General features: G+C 42.1%; 1 protein-coding gene across 2 annotated transcripts in view; it reads right to left on the bottom strand.

The window, feature by feature from the left end:
- Positions 1 to 22,019, bottom strand: part of COMMD10 (COMM domain containing 10) — a 57,064-nt gene extending 35,045 nt beyond the window's left edge. For both annotated transcript variants that reach the window (XR_014539825.1, XM_083577202.1), the window contains exons 1-5: positions 21,928 to 22,019; positions 20,611 to 20,701; positions 19,774 to 19,884; positions 18,643 to 18,798; positions 7,793 to 7,903 (exon numbers count right to left, since the gene is read on the bottom strand). Coding sequence is in view for 1 of the 2 variants with exons in the window: in XM_083577202.1 (XP_083433328.1) it covers positions 7,793 to 7,903; positions 18,643 to 18,798; positions 19,774 to 19,884; positions 20,611 to 20,701; positions 21,928 to 21,962 (504 nt within the window). In the remaining variant the exon portion in view is untranslated. The remainder of the gene's footprint in view (positions 1 to 7,792; positions 7,904 to 18,642; positions 18,799 to 19,773; positions 19,885 to 20,610; positions 20,702 to 21,927) is intronic.
- Positions 22,020 to 22,238: the final 219 nt, after the last annotated feature.

The raw sequence follows: 22,238 nt of genomic DNA, 5'->3' as shown, positions 1-22,238 counted from the left end.
ATATACTTCAGCAAAATGTCCTTTCTTTTTTACAATTAGTACATTGAACCAGCTTAGCAGGATATCCTGTATAACTTGCAAGGTACTGCGAAGGCCTACAGTGAAAATGTACTCTCACTAAAAACACTGACTTTGCTGAAGTAACCGTTTTCAACCAGCTTGCTTTATAACTCGCCGTCTGCTTTATACTGGAACTTCCCTGCACCACCACACCCACTTTTATTGGAAAGGCTTTAGATGCTTTCTCAATCAGATGGTCTCTAGTCTCATCTGCCACATATCTGAAGCATGTTTCCTTGCTTCAGGGATCACTTATCATTATCTGCAAACAAGAGTTTGCAAAAGTCCAGATCCAAACTGAAAATGTAATTGGCTTTAAAAAAAAATGTTGCAATAAGGTTCAATGGCAGAAGAGGCATCCTAATCACCAATGTGCAATAGCCAATATGCAAGGCAAGAATAAGTCACAAACAGTACAGAAGTAACCATGAAAGCAGAACTGAGCGACAAGCACCTAGGCTTAAGGGAAAAGCCCATTGCTACTTCCTGCTTCTATTTATAGTCTGCTTTCACTCATATTCCCAGCTGTTCTAAAAAGTTACACTCCCTACAAAATCACTACACAGCATCACTGGTATCTCAGGGGAACGGCAGAGAAAGATCAAAGCAGTTTGGGGGCTGCAATAAGATTTGAAGATTGTACCAAAACAGTCACTTCTACATACAAAGTGTGTGTCTGTGCATGCACACACACACACACCCCACTTTAAGACCTCTGCATTTTATAAGAAACGAACTGAAGATTCAGAAATTGCCAAGAACAACCTAAAGCCTAACACTGTCAGTGCTGCTGGCTGCAATAATCACATCTACCCACCTTGTAGGTACCCATGCATTTTCTGAAATTCCAAGATTTATGAGGATATGCGTTGTCTGCCCTCCTTGAAAGGAAAGAAAAGGCAAATTTCCAGCAGAGAAGGGGCAGAGAGCACAGATATAGGATACGGATAAAATTATACTTCCTGGTGTGCACTACTGGTTTAAAAAGGCTGTCGACAGGTATGGCAAAGTTAGCAAGCTGAAACGTTTTCAGAAGGCAGAACCCTGTGGACAGACTTGAAAGGGCCAATATAGCATTTGATTAGAGCAGACTGGAAAAAAAGTTTTCAGTTTGAAAAGAACAGTAATTTTAGTTTATAAATCTCAGTGGCATGTTTATGCTTTGATTTTTATCAGGCTGCTATAAAGCAGGGCTAGATAAAGAGTCCACAAGAGAAAGAAATCATAAAATAAATCTACAGCAAGTTCGTATTTTACATTTCAGTATCATTTGATTTTGCTTAAATTAAAGATTGTCAAGAAGATTCTGTAAATTCCTTTAATAGGTTTGTTTTGCACAATCACACTTTTCAAAGGAAAGAATTTGTGTGGGAGTCCACTGAAATGCATCAAATCGCACAGCGTGGTGGATTTCATCTTCTGGCAGGTTTCACTAGATACATGTTTTAGGAGGCAACATGACCAATACAGACTACAGCTACTACTTTTTTTAAAAAAGAATGTAACAGATACTGTATTCACATAATCAAAAAGAGTCTTGAGGTACCTTAAAGACGAACACAATTATGAGTTTTCAGGGTGCCACAAAACTCTTCATACATTTTGCTTCAACAGACACCTTTCCCTCTAGAAGATATTCACGTAGTGATATAGGGATCACACAACAGCACCTCCTCCTCTTCTCTGCAACTATTTGTGCACCCTGAAAATTTGCGGGGGGGGGGCACTAGGGGTGTCTGTGGGAGCTGCCAGAGAACAGGATGGTACTCTCTCATTGCAAGAGTTAAAGTCACAATGTTGGATTCTGTCCAGGCCTTCTCGGTGATGGCGCCCGCCCTGTGGAACACCCTCCCATCAGATGTCAAGGAAATAAACAACTATCTGACTTTTAGAAGACACCTGAAGGCAGCCCTGAAGGCAGCCCTATTTAGGCAAGTTTTTAATGTCTGATGTTTTATTGTATTTTTAATACTTTGTTGAAAGCCACCCAGAGTGGCTGGGGAAACCCAACCAGATGGGCGGGGTATAAATAATAAATTACTATTATTATTTATTATGTCCACAGTTACTCTTCATATTTTCAAAAGAGATGAAAATTTACGTAGGGATGAACAGAAGAGTACAATTATTCAATGGATACAGATCTCATTTTTTTGCTGTTCAAAATGTAGAAAATCTAAAGGGCTCAAATCTGGAAAATTTGCTGTCACTGGAATTAACAAAGGTCTAACGCAGTGCTGCTCTGGTTTGCCAGAAGCGGCTTAGTCATGCTGGCCACATGACCCGGAAGCTGTACGCCGGCTCCCTCGGCCAATAAAGCAAGATGAGTGCCGCAACCCCAGAGTCGGCCACAACTGGACCTAATGGTCAGGGGTCCCTTTACCTTTACCTAACGTAGCCATTATTCATTGTCAAACTGATGTTGCAGGATGGTACAAATAAATCTAAAGTACATGGAAGTTGTTGAGGGGGGGGGGAGCAGCATTCGGTTCACCAGGTTTTAGAAGAGAAAGGCTTACTTCCAGGATTTTACACAGCCTTTACTTTACACATTCCTCTTTTTGGGGGGGGGGGAGCAGGACATTCAAAGCCTTTTACAGCACAGTTCAATACATGTCTACTCTGACGGAAGTCAGAAGGAAAGATAAACAGGACTCACTACCAGGGAAGCAGGCATACAACTGCAACTTTATGTGGCCAAAATCCTGAAATGACATTTAGTAGTCCACTTAATACGCGCTGTGTCAGCATAGCTCTTTTATTTACATGCAGGATACAATGAACTACAGTGGTACCTCTGGTTATGGATTTAATTCATTTCAGGGTGCCATGCGCACCCTGTAAAACCCGTAACTAGAGGTGCTGCTTCTGCGCACACGTGCGGCGCAGCCATAACCCAAAGATTCTGCAACCTGGAGGTTACGCAATATTCTAATAGCCATTAAGAAGCAGGAGGGGGTTTATTGTTCATGTTTTTATTATATGTTTTGTGTTTTTATGTTGTGAACCTCCCCAAGATCTACAGATGAAGGACGGTAAACAAATTTAATAATCAATCCATCAATCAATCAATCAATATCTCTTTGCAGACTTCCAGTATAATAGTCAATTGATCCACACTATCCATCCATCCATAGTTTAAAAGCTTAAAAAGAACTTTAAAAATATATGTTCGGTTGAAATAGTGGCAATTGAGGAAATAAACACAGTCATTACGACAAAAAGTTAAGACTGCAATCCTATGCACACTTTCACAGAAGTATGTTCCATTTAACACAGTGGGTCTTTCTTCCAAGCAAACATGCACCAAATTGCACTGAAAGGGAAAATTTATGGCACAGTAACAACAGTAAGCGGGAATGAAGGGAGACGCTTAAAAAAAAAAAAAAGGAAAGAAGAGCCAGCAAGATACATTTTGCAAAGACAATGTTTTTCATCCAGACTGTTTCCAATTGGAAACTCTTCCCACAAATAGTGCACCCTCTGCAAACAGAATCTAATCCAATTTTTTTGTAAAATAAATTATCCTTTGTTGTCAAGGCGATTTCATGGCAGCACCCTGGGAAGACGGATTAAATATAAACTCAAAGCAAAATGGAATTTTTATTTTATGATAAATATAATCTACCAGAAGTGATTAGATCTGAATTTACCAAAATCTCTCTTCATCAGTTCAGTCACTGCTAAGTTTTGGAGAGCCTCCTTTCCCTTACTGTTAGAACACTGTAATCTATAGTGCAAAATATTCCCCAAAAGTCAAAGAGCTCTGACATAACAACACAAATCTCTTAACACTAGAGCATTAACCGTAAGCGGTGAGTCCTCACAGTTTAATCTGTTCATTTCCTTATACTCACTTCGTAAGTGTTGCTTTTTTCTATTTTTCCTGCAAGGAATGTTTTTAAAAACTCTGCACTTATTTTTTCCAGCAAGCAGACAGATCACACAATAGCAACTGAGCATGCACTGGCAAGAAAACTGTTTCCGCTCCTAACTATTCCAGCACAGGGCAGACTTAAAGAAGAAAGCCATGCTAGACATCATTTTCACCACAGGAAATCAGCACCCCTGTAGAAAGTTGCCAGTCTCCTGGCCATAACATGAAGCGGAACTAACTGTACAAGTAAGGTGATCGTGGGGCAAGTTCCCATGTCTGTGCTCTACATCAGCAGTGGCCACCAGTGAAGACGGGGAAGCTAATTGCACCAACTCACTTGGCAAGCTGGTGGGAAACTGATCGCAGGGATCAAGCCCACTTTGAAGTGAGAGAGAGAAGGGGCAGAGAGAAGGGGGAAGAAGGAAGGAGACAGACAGCCCTGGGAGATGAATGATGATGAATGACGACTATCCAGCACTTCAACAAAAAAAAGTTGCACCTTATCAAGTTACACACTTCATTCTCCTCCCATTGATGGAATATGCCTTAAGATGTAGGAACCCGTAAGGAAATGGAATATTAAATTATCTCCAAATAGTCATTTATTGGAAATTTCTTTTAAAATTATGTCTAGATGGTATCTGATCACATGATGGGATTAAAAGAATGATGGGTTTTACAAATGGATTTAATATACTCTTCTTTTGTATCTCTGTATCTTGTATTTTATTTTTATTTATTTCTTTTTTGTACACCACCACAATCTTTTTGAATGGTGGGCAGTTTATATATTATTTAATGGGGGGGGGGGAATCAGTATCCAATACCGTGCATTTAAAAGCTAACAAAACATATGGAATCAGTGACTGCACACATCAGCTCTCAGAACTCAGTACTGCTGCCATGATACAAATAAGGCCTACATGGGCATAACACAGTTTAGCTTTGCTATTTGCTTCACAAGATTTCTGTTGCCAAAGAGACAAGCTGCTTTTTATACTGAAGAGTGGCTTTTCTCTTCTGCACTGGAAACATCTTTGGCCAAAAACAGCACACAAAGTTTCACACTGCAAACTTTCTTCTTCGGTTCCCATACTGAAACAATAAGCAAAAAAATGGTAATATATCTCTGTGGCTTCTTTTGAGGAGTCCATGCTAATAAGAAATCCCTTAGGTATGTAGTCCACTGGGATTCCTTAAAAAGGGGCAATAAGGTTTCCACTGATGAAAAAAGCATTGCATTGATTTAAAAAGCATTAAAATGAGCAGGCAGGTATAACAGAACCGTATTGTTGTATGTAGATTAGAAAGGTAAACACTGTTTCCCACCACAACTAACTTCACAACTAATTCAACAATGTTATTTGAGGGAGGAAAAAAAAGCATTCAATGTGTCAAAGAAACACAGACACTTGGAAGAGCACTACTGCCCTCTAGCGAGCCAATGCAACACACATTTCGGTCAATAAATAGCTAACCACCAGCTACTATTAGTAAAATCAGATTTTGAAGTCGTTGCTTTCCTCAGCAAATAAATAAATAAATAAATAAATAAATGTATGACAGCATAGCTTTAAAAGAGGAAGAGGAAGCTGAGAAGGATTAGAAGAATAAAGGCACAAGTGTTTCATTGCACTTGAAAGCAAGATTTTATACATTCCTCAAAATAAATAATTCAGAGCATTCATTTAATGAGGGGACATACTTTTACAAAAGGCTCTTCATAGTTCAAGTTTATTTCAGTTGGTTTTTATTAAGATTCAAGATGCAATGTACGCAGAAAGTTATTAATGTCTGCAAACATACGGAGGACTGAAAAACTGCCTGCAAAAGAACAAGTGTATTATATGCCATCAGAGCTCCACGTAGTCAGCCAAAGCTCATGGTTGCCACAGATCCTACCCTTCTCCCAAGGAGGGGGGGGGTGCCTGCCCAAGATCACGTGGACCATCTCTCAAGAGTCCACATGACTGCAAAGTCAAGACTGCACATTCGCCTCAAACAGGCAAGAGGAACAGGGTGTATGTTGTTACCATGGCACTAAGTCTTCCAAGGGCTCAGAAAGCAGAAAGATGCTTCACTGCTTACCACACGTCTTCTTAAGAGTTCAGTACAAAGGACTGGAAGAGAGGGACCTCTCACTGTGCCTTGGGAAAGGGTGGAGTACAACATACTGCCTCACTCATTTCTAAGCACAGTCGAATCAGCATGACACCGACTGGCTGAGGGAAAGGGCAAGGAAACTTTCCAGAACAATAATAAAAACACTTTATTTTAAAAGGAACTCCTACGTCAAGTGAAAAATTTATACAGCAAGAGATTATCTGCTTAACTAGAGGTAAATCTGCAAGTTGGGGCACTATTAATCTAGAATCCTGTTTATAATCCGTATAGGAAAAGTGATAAGGATTACCAGGTCCCATTTCTCTGGGAAGGGAACTCACAGGATCCTTTTAAAATGATGAGCTTGAGCACAAAACGTTACATATCATGCCTCTGCAAGGGGCAAGTTGTACCAGCATCCACTTCAATAGGCTATAAGAGAGCTTTGCAAAGCCACAGGCTGCTTTCCAAAAAGCTGTGTTCCACTTTTTGCTGTGAACGCTTGTAATGGTGGAGGGAAACTGTTGCTAGAGAGGCTATTCTGGAGGAAATCTCCCCACTTCTAACAGGGAGATCACAGAGGATGGCAATAGGCATTTTTCCTAGGACTGGTCCTGTGGCATCCATAAGGTCAAAAGACGGGACTGTGCTGAGCTCTAGAGTTCAGCATCAGGGCGATGCTGAGAACACGCAATATGCCATTCATTTTACGGAAGTCCTGCCTATGTGGGTAATGATGGCCGACTATTTTGGGAACGGGTCAGAAAGGACAGAAAAGGAGACAGGAACATCAGTAATAAGTGGTTCTCATTCCCCAAACACAAATTCAGCTGCACAGATTGGTACGGTTTATATTTCTAAATTGAAGCTCATTGTAATGGGTATCGACTATTATCTCAAATGTGCTGAGTGCTCTTTAGGATTGTGTAATCTTTGTATTATGTTTAAGATATTGTAGTATTTATTTTATTTATTTGTACTTAACCTTGGAGGCAGTGATACATCCACTCCAGAAGAGGACTTTCCTGGACTCAGAAGTGCCCACTCTTGTTCAGTGGCAATTGTTCCCTTTTGGGGCAAGGTGCTCGGGGTGTGTGTGTGTCCAGTTTCAGGCATGCTTGGAGGACATTGAATATCTGGATCCTTTTTGGGCTTCAGGCCAATTCAGGGCACTGAAACTGCCTTAGTTGCTGTGGCTGACGGCATTTGTTTGGGGGGGGATATGGGGGGAGTGTAAACTTGCTCTTTCTTCTTGACCCCTCAGCAGCTTTCAAGACTACAGACCATAGTATTCTTCTGAAGATGTTCAAGAAGGTGAGAGTTCTGTGATTCAATCAACAATCAGCGCCATTCATAATATTTATTTAAAAGATATTTTGAACTGCTGTAACGGTTGAGTTGAGTTGAGTTAACGGTTGAGTTAAGGGTATACTCTTTAGATTTACTGGTGATCTGAAAACGGCAATGTAAATAAATATTATATGTAATGGTTTTGACGCATCTTTCAACTTAATGACCCAAAGAAAGCCCTGATACAGTAATTCACTGCAAAAACAAGAGAAGAGTTTCCCTGCATGGCACACATATAAGAATCATGAAACCCAGATCATTTAGCAGGGCAATGATACCTCAGCAGCTCTACACACCAAGGCCTATTTAAATTTGTTACCTATATTTGATATCTGAAAACTGGAGCCAGCTGAATCATCACCAGCAGCAATGCAGCAATGGATATGAGATGAGGCGTCTTACCTTTGAATCTTCATTGCTCATTCCAAGTTCTAAAACAGCTTGAGGAGATTTTTGTTTTGCTTGGGTTGATTGAGCCATCTGAAGGTTAAGCTGCCATCCAACAGACTCAAGCTAGGAAACACAAATGCAAATTAAAATATGATGTGCCACAACCACCCAGGTAAACCAATGTTTTAGCTTTCAAGGCTGGTGCTATCACACCCTAAGCAAATGCAGACAGCCTACAGACTGCAAAAAACACACTTCTAGAAACTTTACTCAGTTCTTCCTTAACCTAAAGCCTGGCTCATTTTCACTGCAATTATATGAAGTAACAGATAAGGCTTATTCTAGGACAATCACCCTATTCATGAGGATAGACTTCAAGCACCCTAAAAGTATGCAATTGTGATTAAAACCACATACCACAAATGATGCTTGCTAGTTCCTAGTTCTCAAAGGTATTAACTGTGAGAGCTGCAAAGATAAAAAGTGCCTGTGCTGGAGAGGCTACAATGTGAAAACAGGGCCTTCTCAAATCAGCCAAACTGCTTCCTATGTGTATTCAGTCAAAGCTACTGGCTTCTAGCAATGAGGTGCACACTGGTGGTGCTGTGGTCTAAACCACTGAGACTCTTGGGCTTGCTGATCAGAAGGTCGGCTGTTCAAATCCACATGACAGGGTGAGCTCCCGATGCTCTGTCTCAGCTTCTGCCAAGCTAGCAGTTCGAAAGCATGCCAGTGCAAGTAGATAAATAGGTACCACTGTGGTGGGAAGGTAAACATTGCGCCAAAATCCGTTTAGTCATGACCCGGAAAGCTGTCTGTGGACAAACGCTGGCTCCCTCAGCCTGAAAGCTAGATGAGCGCTGCAACCCCATAGTCACCTTTGACTGGACTCAACTGTCCAGGGGTCCTTTACCTTTATTCTAGCAACGAAAATATATTTATAGAACCCTGACTTGACAGCCATTTTTTGGTTTGAAGGGCTAAGAGCATGAGATTCAAAAGCCGTTTCCTTGAGCAGATCAAAATGCAAGCCTGAAGGCAAAGTTGCAAACTTTTACATGATGTACTGGTTTTTAAACCCATTACAATATTACATTCCCATTACAATATTAACCATCCCTTAGACAATTTTGATTATGTGAGCAAGTGGTACTACTGGTAGCTGCAAACAGTATTTTCCTAAATGAGTTACCGTAATCTCTCAGAATCTGTTTGGCCCTCAGAGGTTCCTGGGTCATTGTCTAAAAGGCAACTGGGTCCTCATAGCCATACTGTTCCACAATTCTATTTTTATGTAAATACTTGACAGCTAGGCTATTTATAAATGTTTTCATTCATATATCACATTCATTTAGATGCGCGACTTCCACAGGGGAAAATCAAACAAGAACACCATATGGTGTACCAGTTTAAATACTGTAAATCAGGATATTTAAAGCTTCAACTTTGCTAAAAGTTTGAGATAGAATTGGTAACTTTGTTTTTTAAGCTGGGCTTAGACTTTCAGTGAAAAGTTACCCGTGTAGCCCTGGGGCTTCCACTATATGAGAAATAAAACATTTGACCTTATTAATGTTAATATATCTCTGTTTTACAGGTATAGTTGTCTCCTATGGAAATAAGGAGATGAAAGATGGAATGTTCTTGTCAGAACAAAGACATAATACACAGGTATTAGTGTCACATAATCATTTTTCCATCCTGGTTTTAGTGATCTCAAAACATGTTTCATTTCTGACACACAAGCCACAATATATCTTGCTCACATGTCATTGTAAACCATAATGAAAGTTTCTAATGAATGCACAGATATTGCCCGCTTTGCTCACAGAAGAAACAAGCCATGATCCCCGAGTTAACATTATGTCCAACCCAGAGACCATGGTTTGTTTTGCTCCAAACAAACCACATCTATAGCAAAGGTTTTTTATTCACTTACTGACTCTGTGGTTTGAACAGGTTTAAAGAGTTATTGTTTTATGAATATTTTGCTGTGAATCACCCCAAGGTCCCTTGGTGGAAGAGAAATTCATAAATACAAATAACAACAACGATTCCTTTTGTGGCATAAACAATTCCACACGTTTATCAGCCATTTCAGAAGCTCTTCGACTGCATCATGCTGGCTCCCTTTTCTACCATCCCCAACTCATGAAATGTGATGTTGTGTCAATACAGTGGTACCTCGAGTTACATACGCTTCATGGTAATACGCTTCAGGATACATACGCTTCATGTTACAGACTCCGCTAACCCAGAAATAGTACCTCGGGTTAAGAACTTTGCTTCAGGACGAGAACAGAAATCGTGCTCGGGCGGCGTGGCAGCAGCGGGAGGCCCCATTAGCTAAAGTGGTGCTTCAGGTTAAGAACGGACCTCCAGAACAAATTAAGTACTTAACCTGAGGTACCACTGTACACCATGCGAGCATTGCTGTGCATGGAACACAGGTTTTCCTCACAACTACACTTTCTTTGACGTATGGTTATTTTACCACAATGGCATTGAAAACTATTAGAAAAAATATATATTCAGATTTAATGCACACTTTAAAAATATCACAAATTACACTGCAGATTAGCGGAGCTAGAAAGCAAAGGAAAACACAAGTAACCTTTTCATAGATTGGATAGTCTGATTTTCCAGTGCAATTCAAGTGGAGTTTTCACCCCACATTTCTAGAAGTACAGCTATGCTTTCAAAATCTTTGATTAATGTACCATATGCTGCCTGGGGCTTCAGAATGGCTTACCTATTTATTTTATTGAAAGGAAGATTGAATATAATAGAGTCCATCCAATTCTGACTGCTAAGAGTACATGATATATGATCGCAATAAAATGGGACAAGGCATATAGGCATAGAGAAGTGGGTTACTTAACACATGCTGAGAATTAAGGAACCCTCCAAGTAAGCAAAATTATTTTACAGAGATTTGCTTTTGAAAAAATGTTATACAACAATATATTGCTACATACAGTAGGTCTCTTACCAAACACAAGTTTTAAGGCTGGGGTTTGGTTTTTTTTTTTTGAATGTGTGCGTGCAAAATTATCACACCTAATATGTAGAATTACACAGTTCAAAATCATTTCCCAGAAGCAATAACTTATCAGACAGTGGATAACCTTCAGTATTACATTAGAATGGGAAAGCGCTGACTTCATTCTTGAGTGGTCTATGTCCCTCCCCACTTTAAAGACTCCCCATGGTCCACCAATGTGTTTCGAATTTACACAACAAAAAAACAATGCACACACACATACACAATCGCTTTAACAGCCAATGTATTCCAACCATACACTCTTAAGAACAAGGTATTTGCAAGATCAGACCAAATTCTACATAGTTCTCTTTGGAGGAATCCCAACACCGACAGAGACTATGCAGCTCAGTAGAAACTGACCAGCAGGTTGCTTTCTGCAAGTACCATCATCATCATCATCATCATCATCATCATCATCATCATTATATTTATACCTTGCCTTCTTCCCTGCCAGGACTCAAGATTGCTTACAAATAAAATCAAGAACTGCTCAAAACGAAAACAATAATTAAAAAGCAATTAAACATTGATAGAATTAAAACTATATACATATGCAGTGAGTAACCCTTCATTAAGCAACGGCACTCTTTAATGAGGGCACTGCATAACCTCACAGTATCTAAATTAAGGGTGCTTGAAAAATCTGGGACCCTACTAACATATATAACGGATGACAAAACAGTTTTAAGCAAACTTGTACAGAGTCATAAAAACAATTGACTAGAAAGATGAGAATATATATATACACACACACACCCTTTCCTTCCTTCAACAGCCTGTGCCATGAACTATTTTCACTGCTGCAGTTCGCACAATATTTTGTTTTATTTAGGAACAACAGCCCACCACTTCCGCAGATAACCTCAACCAACAGTGCAGCGCAGCAGCTAAAAGAATGAACTGCGAATCAGTCTCTGCTTTGAATCTTATCTCTGCCTTAGGCCACCCCATCTCGCTCTGCCTTCATTTCCCCAACTACCCTATGAGGGATAGTAATATCAACCTATTTTACAGGGTTGCCGTAAAGAATACAACTGTTAGAGCTTTCCCTGAACACTTGAAAGCTACTTCCAGTTCAGCAAGCATTTTTGTGAACTGGGATCCCTAAATACTAATTACGGGCACCTATGTTTTGCATGGGGGTACCCTACACAAACAAAAGGGACGCTGGTGGCGCTGTGGGTTAAACCACAGAGCCTAGGACTTGCCGATCAGAAGGTCGGCGGTTCAAATCCCCGCGATGGGGTGAGCTCCCGTTGCTCGGTCCCTGCTCCTGCCAACCTAGCAGTTCGAAAGCACGTCAAAGTGCAAGTAGATAAATAGGTACGTCAAAGTGCAAGTAGATAAATAGGTACGTCAAAGTGCAAGTAGATAAATAGGTACGTCAAAGTGCAAGTAGATAAATAGGTACCGCTCCGGCGGGAAGGTAAACGGCGTTTCCGTGTGCTGCTCTGGTTCGCCAGAAGCGGCTTTGTCATGCTGGCCACATGACCCGGAAGCTGTCTGTGGACAAATGCCGGCTCCCTCGGCCAGGAAAGCGAGATGAGCGCCGCAACCCCAGAGTCGGCCACGACTGAACCTAATGGTCAGGGGTCCCTTTACCTTTTTACCCTACACAAACACACTTTATAGACACATTCTTGGCCTACACAGTCCTCTTTTTGATATATAAATTTCAATCCAGTTTACATATTCCTCCCAATCCCATCTACCCAAAAACCTCAAAGAGTACAGCAGTGGCTCAAATTAGAAAAACCTGCATTTGTTTCTTCTTAAATAGCAGGCATAGTGGAGGGGGGGGTTAGGGTTAATTCCTCCCTCAGGATCCTGATGAGAATCCCTTCCTCTAGGTGCTATTTGACCTTGGATGGAAGCTGCTATTGGCAGAAACGCTTGTTTCCAGCACCGAAAAGTCACACTTGCATAAATTTCTTATTTGTGCTCCAATTTTAAGCTAAGGAATCTGCGCGTGAAGGATTCATGCTCCCGAGAGGCGGGAACAGGTGAAGAGACTAGGGAGTGAGAAAGAGACTGCAGACAGGTTAGGTGATGCATTTAAAAATGAAGTTAATGTGATTTATAACAGTGTTAAAACAGCCTCTGTAGTAATGACAAAGGTGACAAAGCCCAACATCGTTTTAGGAAACAAGCTAAAAAGAGGACGATAAGCATCGTTAAACATTAACGCAGGAGGATCTTTAAACAGACAGTGGCTCTAAGCTCCTGAAAAGAGGACATTGCCAGAAAAAATATGGGAAGCTACAAACCACCTGCTCTTCAGCAAATGTTTCTCGTTTTCAGCAAAAAGGGATTCTTCCAAAAGAGAGTCTTCTACTGGACCTTTTTCACTACTCTATGTCCTATTTTTCTTTTTCTTTTCTTTGTTTTTGAAATATTTTTTATTAGTTTTTATAATTACAAAGTGGTAACAAAAATTCTTTATATAATCAAGCCATGAGATTCTCTGAATCTCGTGACTTCCCCCCATCCCTTACATGGGTCCTAATAACAATTTTTTACCAATCTACATATCAATATATTCTCCATACTTCTCATAAGTGTAAGTTGTACATAAAACCCGTTACTTTACAAGTGGTTCTTAAAGTCCAGCTAACGTTTTGATTTGCTTACAGTGTTCTCGTGGGGAGATTATTAATTTTTCCCATTCTTTTTTGTATGTCCTATTTTTCAAACACTCATTAAAACTACTAGCCCATATTTAAAGAAAACTCAGCAATGAACTTTTGTCCTTCCCCTAGGAATGGACTGGTATTCTCTGCATCAAAAGCATCTCTGGGAACTGGGATACAGCTAGAGCCAGTGGCTACATATGCATTAAACACCAATCTTGAAGCATCTCATCTGAGCAGTAGCAAGCTTCTTTTGGACATGGAGCCCAGACGAAAAACGGTTGCAGCTGCTTAAACCAATCACATCACATTTGGTGGCTATGGTGCAGCCAATGGGCCACACAGCACCCCCTTCCTAGGAATGTATAAGGTTTCTTAGTGCCTGGCTACTTGCAACGATGGGCATGGAGAAGGGGAGAGGATTTCAAGCCTTGGGATCCAACACATCATCATGTCAAGAAAAGAACTGTGAGCAAATCTGAGCCTATAAAGCAGGGCTTCCCAACTGGTGGTCCCTGAACCCCAGAAGGTTCATGTAAGCCACTCAGGGGGTCCATAGTTCCATTCACCTAACAAAAACCACCATAGAGATATCAACATTTTCAAAAGTAGGGGGTCCATGGCTTGGCTTTTGAAAAGCAGAGGTCTGCAGTACTTAGCTACCGTATTTTTCGCCCTATAGGACGCACCGTCCCATAAGGCACACCTAGTTTTTTGGGGGGGAAATAAAGGGGGGGAAATTATTTTTTTCCCCCCGGGCACGGGGCTGGGGCGGGGGAGGCTCGAGCTTCCCCCGACCTCAGCCGCCAAACAGGCAGCTCTCTGCAAGCTGTGGGAGCCCAGCGCTGGCTCCCGCTGCTTGCTGAGAGGTCTGCGAAGCCTGGACGCACTGAGCTCAGCGAGGGCAGGCTTCAGCATGCAGGCAACTCTCCGCAAGCAGCGGGAGCGCTCCCGCTGCTTGTGGAGAGGTCCGCGAAGCCTGGATGCACTGAGTTCAGCGCGCGCAGGCTTCGGCATGCAGGCAACTCTCCGCAAGCAGCGGGAGTGTTCCCGCTGCTTGCGGAGAGGTCCGCGAAGCCTGTATGCGCTGAGCTCAGCGCGCGCAGGCTTCAGCATGCAGGCAACTCTCCGCAAGCAGCGGGAGCGCTCCCGCTGCTTGTGGAGAGGTCCGCGAAGCCTGGACGCGCACCGACCCCTCTCGCTCTCCAGGCTTCAGCGAAAGCCTGCATTCGCCCCATAGGACGCACACACATTTCCCCTTCATTTTTGGAGGGGGAAAAGTGCGTCCTATAGGGCGAAAAATACGGTAATTAGGAACCACTGCTATAAAGCATAATGTGGGCTGGTTTCATTCACTTAACTTTTGTGGATTTTTGTTTTGTGTGTCAACCTTCAGCGGGTTAGCAGTAGAATCTTGCCAGCATAAAAAAGTATATATAAAAAGTTAAAGCCGTAGAATCATCTTTTGATGAATTTTTCTTCTTCTTTTTTTTTAAAAAAAGAAAAGATTGCTAACACAGCAATAGTATAAGCACAATGAAAAAAGAGCAACCACAAAGTTATGGCACAGTAATAAATCTCGTATTGATCTCTGTTATAATCAACTATCAGTCAGACCACACCAGTCCCTCATTATGTCATCCCTTGAGCACAAAAGAAAAATAAAACTAAACGTTTATTTTTATATTAGATCTAGCCATGTATCTGGATCTACTTCTAATAGTTCTGCTCCTTCTGGCATTAGCAGTACCCCTAACCAAGCTGTTAATGTGAACACTCATGCTTTGAATTTATTCCAGTTAATTTCAAGGCAGCTTCTAACGCATTGCTTCCAAACAGCTACAGGCAGGCAGAGATTTTAATCTATGTTAAATACCTGTACAAGAAGCCATTTGAAGCCAATAACTGCTTCCACCTCCCCCCACCAACCCACAGAACACAAAATGAAGGCAGTGAGAATGAATATCGTCCTGTGTTCTATCCATGCAAATGAGCATGGATTTAAGTCAGGGGTCAACAACCTAAGCCCCATGGGGGTCGTTTAACCGGCCCATGGATCCCTGCCGCCCACTCGGTCAGCTCCTGTGCACTGTGCTAAACCAGCGCGGAGCAGAGCGCGGACCACTCTTCCCATTGGCTGCAGGCTTCCCATTGGCTGCAGGAAGCTCCCGCAGCCAATGGGAAGCTGCGCACGCCTCCTCCGCACCAGAAGGAGCGCTGGAAATAGTGTTTGCGCCTGCATGCACGCGCACTTCAGCCCACCGTTGCGTCTGCGGGACCGTGAACCGGCCCAAGTCACAAAAACTTTGCCGACCCGATTTAAGTTATTGAGGGACTGTACCAATCGTGGAAATACAAATCAAAAAGCAGAGGCATGGGGTGGCGTTTGCCCTCCTAGGTGTGTGACATCATATTGGGTTCATAAGGAAAGGGTTAACTAATTGTAAAATGACTAACCAATGGGAACCCAAGGGGCGGGGTTAATTGTGTATAAGGTTTAAGAACAGAGGTTTTTGGAGGAGAAGGAAGTCTGTGGGCTGGGCTAGTCTGGTGTGAGAGAGTGAGAGAATTTGTTAAGAGGAGTCAGTCAAAGAGGTGATATAATCAGTCAGAAGGTATTAGGAAGGTATAGGCGGTAAAGAAACTAAAGTTAAGAAACTGACAGGAATATTATCTGAGAAACCATAAACTTGTTAATGTTTATAAAATGAACTTGTTTATTTGGTTCACTTTTAACAACTGTCTGGACTCAGTGTTTTACCCAAGAGTAACGGGTTGGTGGCGGGACCCGGGTGGCGCTGTGGATTAAGCCACAGAGCCTAGGACTTGCCGATCAGAAGGTCGGCAGTTCGAATCCCCACGATGGGGTGAGCTCCCATTGCTCAGTCCCTGCTCCTGCCAACCTAGCAGTTCGAAAGCATGTCAAAGTGCAAGTAGATAAATAAGTACCACTCCGGCGGGAAGGTAAACGGCGTTTCCATGCGCTGCTCTGATTCGCCAGAAGCGGCTTAGTCATGCTGGCCACATGACCCAGAAGCTGTACGCTGGCTCCCTCGGCCAGTAAAGCAAGATGAGCGCCGCAACCCCAGAGTCGGTCACAACTGGACCTAATGGTCAGGGGTCCCTTTACCTTTAACGGGTTGGTGACAGCGGGAAAGCAAGCACAGTGGTGGCACAGGGATCAATAGACCGTTAAACATCCAGGGACCCTGTGTGATCGCCACACATGGCATCCTCCTTGTCCCAAAAGATCCCTTTTCACACAACCTTTTGCTCCTAGGCCATGTATGAAGCCTTTGATGGGGCTCCAGACATTGCCTCTTCAAGCCCCTTTCCCATATTCTCCTTCCCACCTCCTTTCCTTGACTCCTGCTTGCCTTTTACTGAACTTGCGTCCTTTATAGTCCTAGGTTTGTTGCATTCAAACCTACACCATTCAGCTTTCTTCTAGCACCAGCAACCCCAAGCTCCCTTCACAGCCCCTCCTGTCCTGGCTTATGCAACATGAAGCAAACCAAGGGCTGCTTTACACTCACGAGCATTTCCTATGCAAATACCTGGGGAGCCTAGTATGGCAAAGGCCATCTTGCAGCCAGGCGACACTCACCACGTACAAGGGAGAGATTACTGCAACTGAGCAGCTACTGCAATTTCTGAGCGACAAGGGCAACTTTTTCCATGATGCTCAAACATGGGTAGACTACAGGGCACCCAGCCCCCTAAACTTTGGTGACAGCTCCCTTCTACTGTTTTAGAAAGCTGAGTGGCAGGGGGGAGATGCTTCGTCTAAAAAAATTACCAGGGGAAAACGAGAAGATTTGGCTTGTGGATTTCATTAATGACTACTATAATCTGAGCCCTTCCTTTCAGGTTGTCACAAATCATGTTAGTGTATGTGTATGTCTATCACACTGATTCAACCCGGTTCACACATATGGCATTTCCATGCAAGAACAGCTGACATGAGTCCTAAGAGCAGAAACAGCTGATGGAGCCTGCTGCAGATTGGTACTTCTCCCAAGCAACACGAGGGTAGCTCTTGTTAAAATAGCACCCAATACTAAAAAAATCCCAAAAAGCAAATGTGTCAGAGCGAAGGACGAGCTAACATTCTCCTGCCTTTTCATCTGGCTCTGACCTTCTGCCTCTCTAAAAGTGTTGTAGCCTTTCAACCATCTACTGGGCTCGGGCAGCTACTCCACGGGATCAATAATAAAAGTTCATAATACAATGTTCCCCTTCCTGCCTTCTTACCTAATGGGGTATGTAAGAGCATTTAAAGAAGCAATCTATCCCACATAAGGCACAGAAGTAAACACAACTCTCTTGATAGAGCACCATTAGAGTAGTTTTTGCTTAAACCTTTCCAAACTCATTTGTCACCTTAATTATGCTCTTAACAGTAACAGAGGTGGTTATTTTTTTTAATAGTCCCAGGTTTTAATACTCAGTACATTCTAATTTCCTCCCATCTCCCTTATGCATCCATCTCATATGTATGTTTTTTTAACTGTACATGAATGAAAACTGTAAACAATCAGTACAGTGACAACCAATTAAAATAAGATGAGGCACAGCAGAGAATAAGATTCGTGGTGATACAACAGAAACGAATGCTCTGAATGTATTATTTATTAATGTATTGCGACATTAATAAATGAACAAATAAATAAATAAATAAACGCTCTGATCTTGCTACATGTATGTGTTGCCTTAAGGAAACTTGGGCACACTGCCCAAGTACATTTCACAATTCAACCAGTAACCACATCTACCGATAATACTATGCAATATGTTATTCTTAAATAAATGGTTTCATTGCCTTATTTGAATCATTTAATGCTGTACTCTCTTACACCAGCCAAGTATCTTATTCAACCAAAAAGCCAGTCACGTAAACTACTGGATTCTCTACAAGGCATTAATGGGTTCAAAGCAAGATTTGTTGCTGTTTTTTGAACATAATGTGTCAAACTCTCAAAAAATGACTCATGCATATGTATGTACACACACTAGAATGTTTACATTGCTTGGCTAGCAATAAAATCTAGGTTTTCACTATTAAAATATTTCTTTCAATTTTGGCACACACCTAGTTCTTAGCTCATATGCATCACATTCACCATTTACTGTGTATCCTTTGTCCCAATGGAAAGGTATTTTCTATATGTTTCTGTAACTGTTACCTTCTGAGGTGACAAAGTCCTCTGTCTGAACTTTTCCACTGTCTCTGGACCTGCAGCAGCCCATGTGGTGGCAAACGCTTCTGCTTTGTCGTGATCCACTTTGGAATGCTCCAACTGCTGTTGCAGAACAGTTGGCTTCAAGTTGTGATACACAGCCTGTAAAAAAAAAAGAAAAATAATGCAATACACACATTTCCCTAGCTGATACACTAGACAACATGCTAAACAACCCAAGTGATGGTAAATATTTGACACTCACAGTTCATTATTTAAGTCAAGGTGGGTATGTCCAAAATGCACAAAAAAAGTTAGCACAAAATTTACAACAGCAATGAGGGCACTGGCTGAAGGAAGAACAGAATGTTTCTAACAACAAAATATTTCTGCAACAGAAAGGATACTTTAAAGTTGTAGGAACCCTTGAAACGATTAGCTGCACATTTGTTGCAGGGCAAACCGATTGTCTGGAAAGACCTTGTACAATTGACACATGATATACAGTACCAGGATAAAATCCTACTTAAGTCGATGTTTAGGATCAGGATGTTGTATTACTTGTAAACCTATTTACATGCCTAATAGCAGGCTTCCTCAACCTCAGCCCTCCAGATGTTTTTGGCCTTCAGCTCCCATGATCCCTAGCTAGCAGGACCAGTGGTCAGGGATGCTGGGAAGTGTAGTCTCAAAACATCTGGAGGGCCGAGGTTGAGGAAGCCTGCCTAACAGGAACAAATTGCAGCTCTATTATTTCTTCCTATGCACCTATCCCAGTTAACATATGGTATATGTTCTTCAGTCCCATGCACTACAACACACCATTATATATACCACTGCAAGAAACAGGGAAGACTACATGTGTGACATGTGTGCGCGCGCACACACACACAGGATTCTGAATTACAAACCCAGATCATCCCAATTTAGATCACAATCCTATGCATGTTTTCTTGGAAGGTAGGTTCCATTCTGATCAATGCAGCTTACTCACTAATAAGCATGCAGGTACAGGAATCTTAAAGCACGAAGAAGCAATCCCAAGTGTTTTTAATGATGCAGTACCTTAAAGGAGGAGGATTATCCCTTATACTTTGCATCCTTTTACTGAAAGTATAGAACTATAATAGAAGATACCTGTTCCAAAATGAACGCAATGGTTTCAAGGACAAGATGGAGATCTTGCTTCTCCACTGAAAAAGCGGCTTGAAGCTTTTCTTCCTCCTCTTCTGTGAAAGTACTCTCAGCCTGAAATAAAAAGATTCCCATTTACCAAAAATTAAGATACTATTTTATTCACTAGATTGATTGGTCTCATGCCTTTTCACAAACAGCATAAATTGGCAAAAGCTGCTTTACACTGAGTCAGTCCACTGGTTCACCTAGCTTATTATTATTTATACTAACAGGCAAAATCGCTCCAGAGCTTCAAACAGGAGTCACCATCTTTTATATAGCTCCCTCTCCTACTCCCATCTCTTCCAACCTCATCCTCTGGCTGTCATTGAACTAGCTTTCAGCCATTTCCCATGAGAGTGGAATAATAATTTTTAGTGATGGCAATAGTAATAATTAAATTTATATAGTAAATTTATATAGTAAATATATAAATTTATATATAAATTTATATAGTACCCTATACCTGCATGTCTCAGGATGGTTCACAAAATAAAATTGCCTAAAGGAGAGCACAGCAGACCACAGCAGCATTTTTTAACCCCATCAGTGTGCCCGCAAAGCTAAAAAAACCTGTGAAACATCTACTGAATGGTTTTTTTCCCCAGGTGTTCCTCCCAGCAGAAAATATTGCCCTTACAGAGCTCTCAAAGGAAAGTTCCCATTGGCAGAGACACTTGGACAAGCAATTGTATTGTACTTTTCTGGAATCTATACTCAGTTGTAGCCCATGGATACTACCAGCTTAAGAGATTTCACTGTGCATTGTGCAGTCATTTTCTCTCTGTGTATACAAACCTTTAGGTGAAGCTTCTGAAGGATGCGGGAGAGCAACCGAGAGAACTTTCCTGTGTCTATAGCATTGATGAGGGACACAGCCTTTCGAACACTAGAAAAGGGGAAGAGAGGATGGCAAGAATCAGTTAAAGACAAGGGACCTGGTGGGCACAATAAGTTTTTCTCTGCTCTTTTCTGATGCCAGGAAGAGGTTTAAACAACAATGAAAAGGGCTGCCTACTTTCCCAGGCAAAGTTCCTGAACACACAGGTGTTGTGAAAAAACCTTCACCAGAGACGCAGCCGCCGAAGGAAAGAAAAGAAACAGTCTCCTGATCAAGAATTATCACTTTATTTAAACTGTTTATTGAATATATGGAGGGGGGAATTGCGTACATTTGAAAACGTGGGCAGAATTAAGATAAATTTAACAATGTAAATAAGTTTTGATGGATGTAATAATGGAATACTGAATGGCTTACAAATGGAATACAAAATATGCAGGGATTTATGTTATGCAAAGTGAACCATGGGAAGAGAAGAAGGGAAGTCACTGAAATTTTGAGGTTGTTTAAATGAATATTCTAAAATGTAAAATAGAAAAGTTAATAAAAATTGTAGAAAAAAGAAGACTGAATTACCACTTTATTCTATGCTTGAGCATAGCATTTCAGCTTCTGGGAAGCTAGAAACTAAAAATGCTGGAACTGCGAACAAAGGACTTGGAGGGGGTTATACCCAAGCAGAATTTTACATCTGGTTTTGGGCTGTCTAGTTCCTGCTTCTCAACCAGCACACCACCCTCCGCCCTGCCTAAAAGTGTGTGTCGCTGAGCTCATTACTGCGATTTTCATTTGGTTCGTTGCTCTACACACATCACAGGCTATTCAACAGCAAATGCTGCTGCTGCTGTTGCTTTTCCTACCACTGCACTTCTATGCGAAGAGGGGGAAATCAGCAATAGGTTTTCTTTGCAGCACAATTTGATGGACGTCTCGGAAACCAAGACCCGCTGAGTTCAGGAGAGTTTGCCCCCCAATAACCGTGTGCACAACAGCAACCCCGGTTGCCACGGAACTGTTCAGGCACAGGAATACCGGCAAGCCTGCAGCTGCGGAGACCCAGCCTCAGTCCCCCACTAGGTAGGTAACGCTGGTGCAGGGAAAGAAACCTGCACATGCCCAGACACCACTTTGCTTTTACTACTTTAAGCCTTGGCTTTGGAAACCGTTCCAAGGCGCCGTTTCAAGGCCTGCCCGTGTCATATTTAACGGGAGAAACGGGGTTATCGGCGCCTTTGGCAGACCCGCAAGGGAGGAGGCGGCAGAGCAGAGCCTACCTGACGGTATCCGGAATAACAGTGGGCGCCGCCATCTTGGTCGCTGTCGATCATACTGTCCCCGCCCAGCCAATAGCCAGGCAGCTAAAGCCGAGAGCCAATCCCGGCTCAGGCTGCTTCGAGCTAGCTCCGCCTTTTGACTTCAACCCCGCCCCCACAGGTTTAGCGTCGGAGATGCTTTCGCAAAGCGAGACGGAGAGCGGAGCGTCTCCTTCTCTGTCTGCCGGGCAGCGCAGTCCTTAGCTCGCATATGCCAGATCACTTTACGCCAATGGGTCACTGTTTAGGAATAATAATACCCAGCAGGGGCG

Source organism: Podarcis filfolensis, assembly GCF_964270895.1.
Source record: "Podarcis filfolensis genome assembly, chromosome: 11".
Classification (NCBI taxonomy): domain Eukaryota; kingdom Metazoa; phylum Chordata; class Lepidosauria; order Squamata; family Lacertidae; genus Podarcis; species Podarcis filfolensis.
This window is presented reverse-complemented; position numbering and strand designations above follow the sequence as displayed.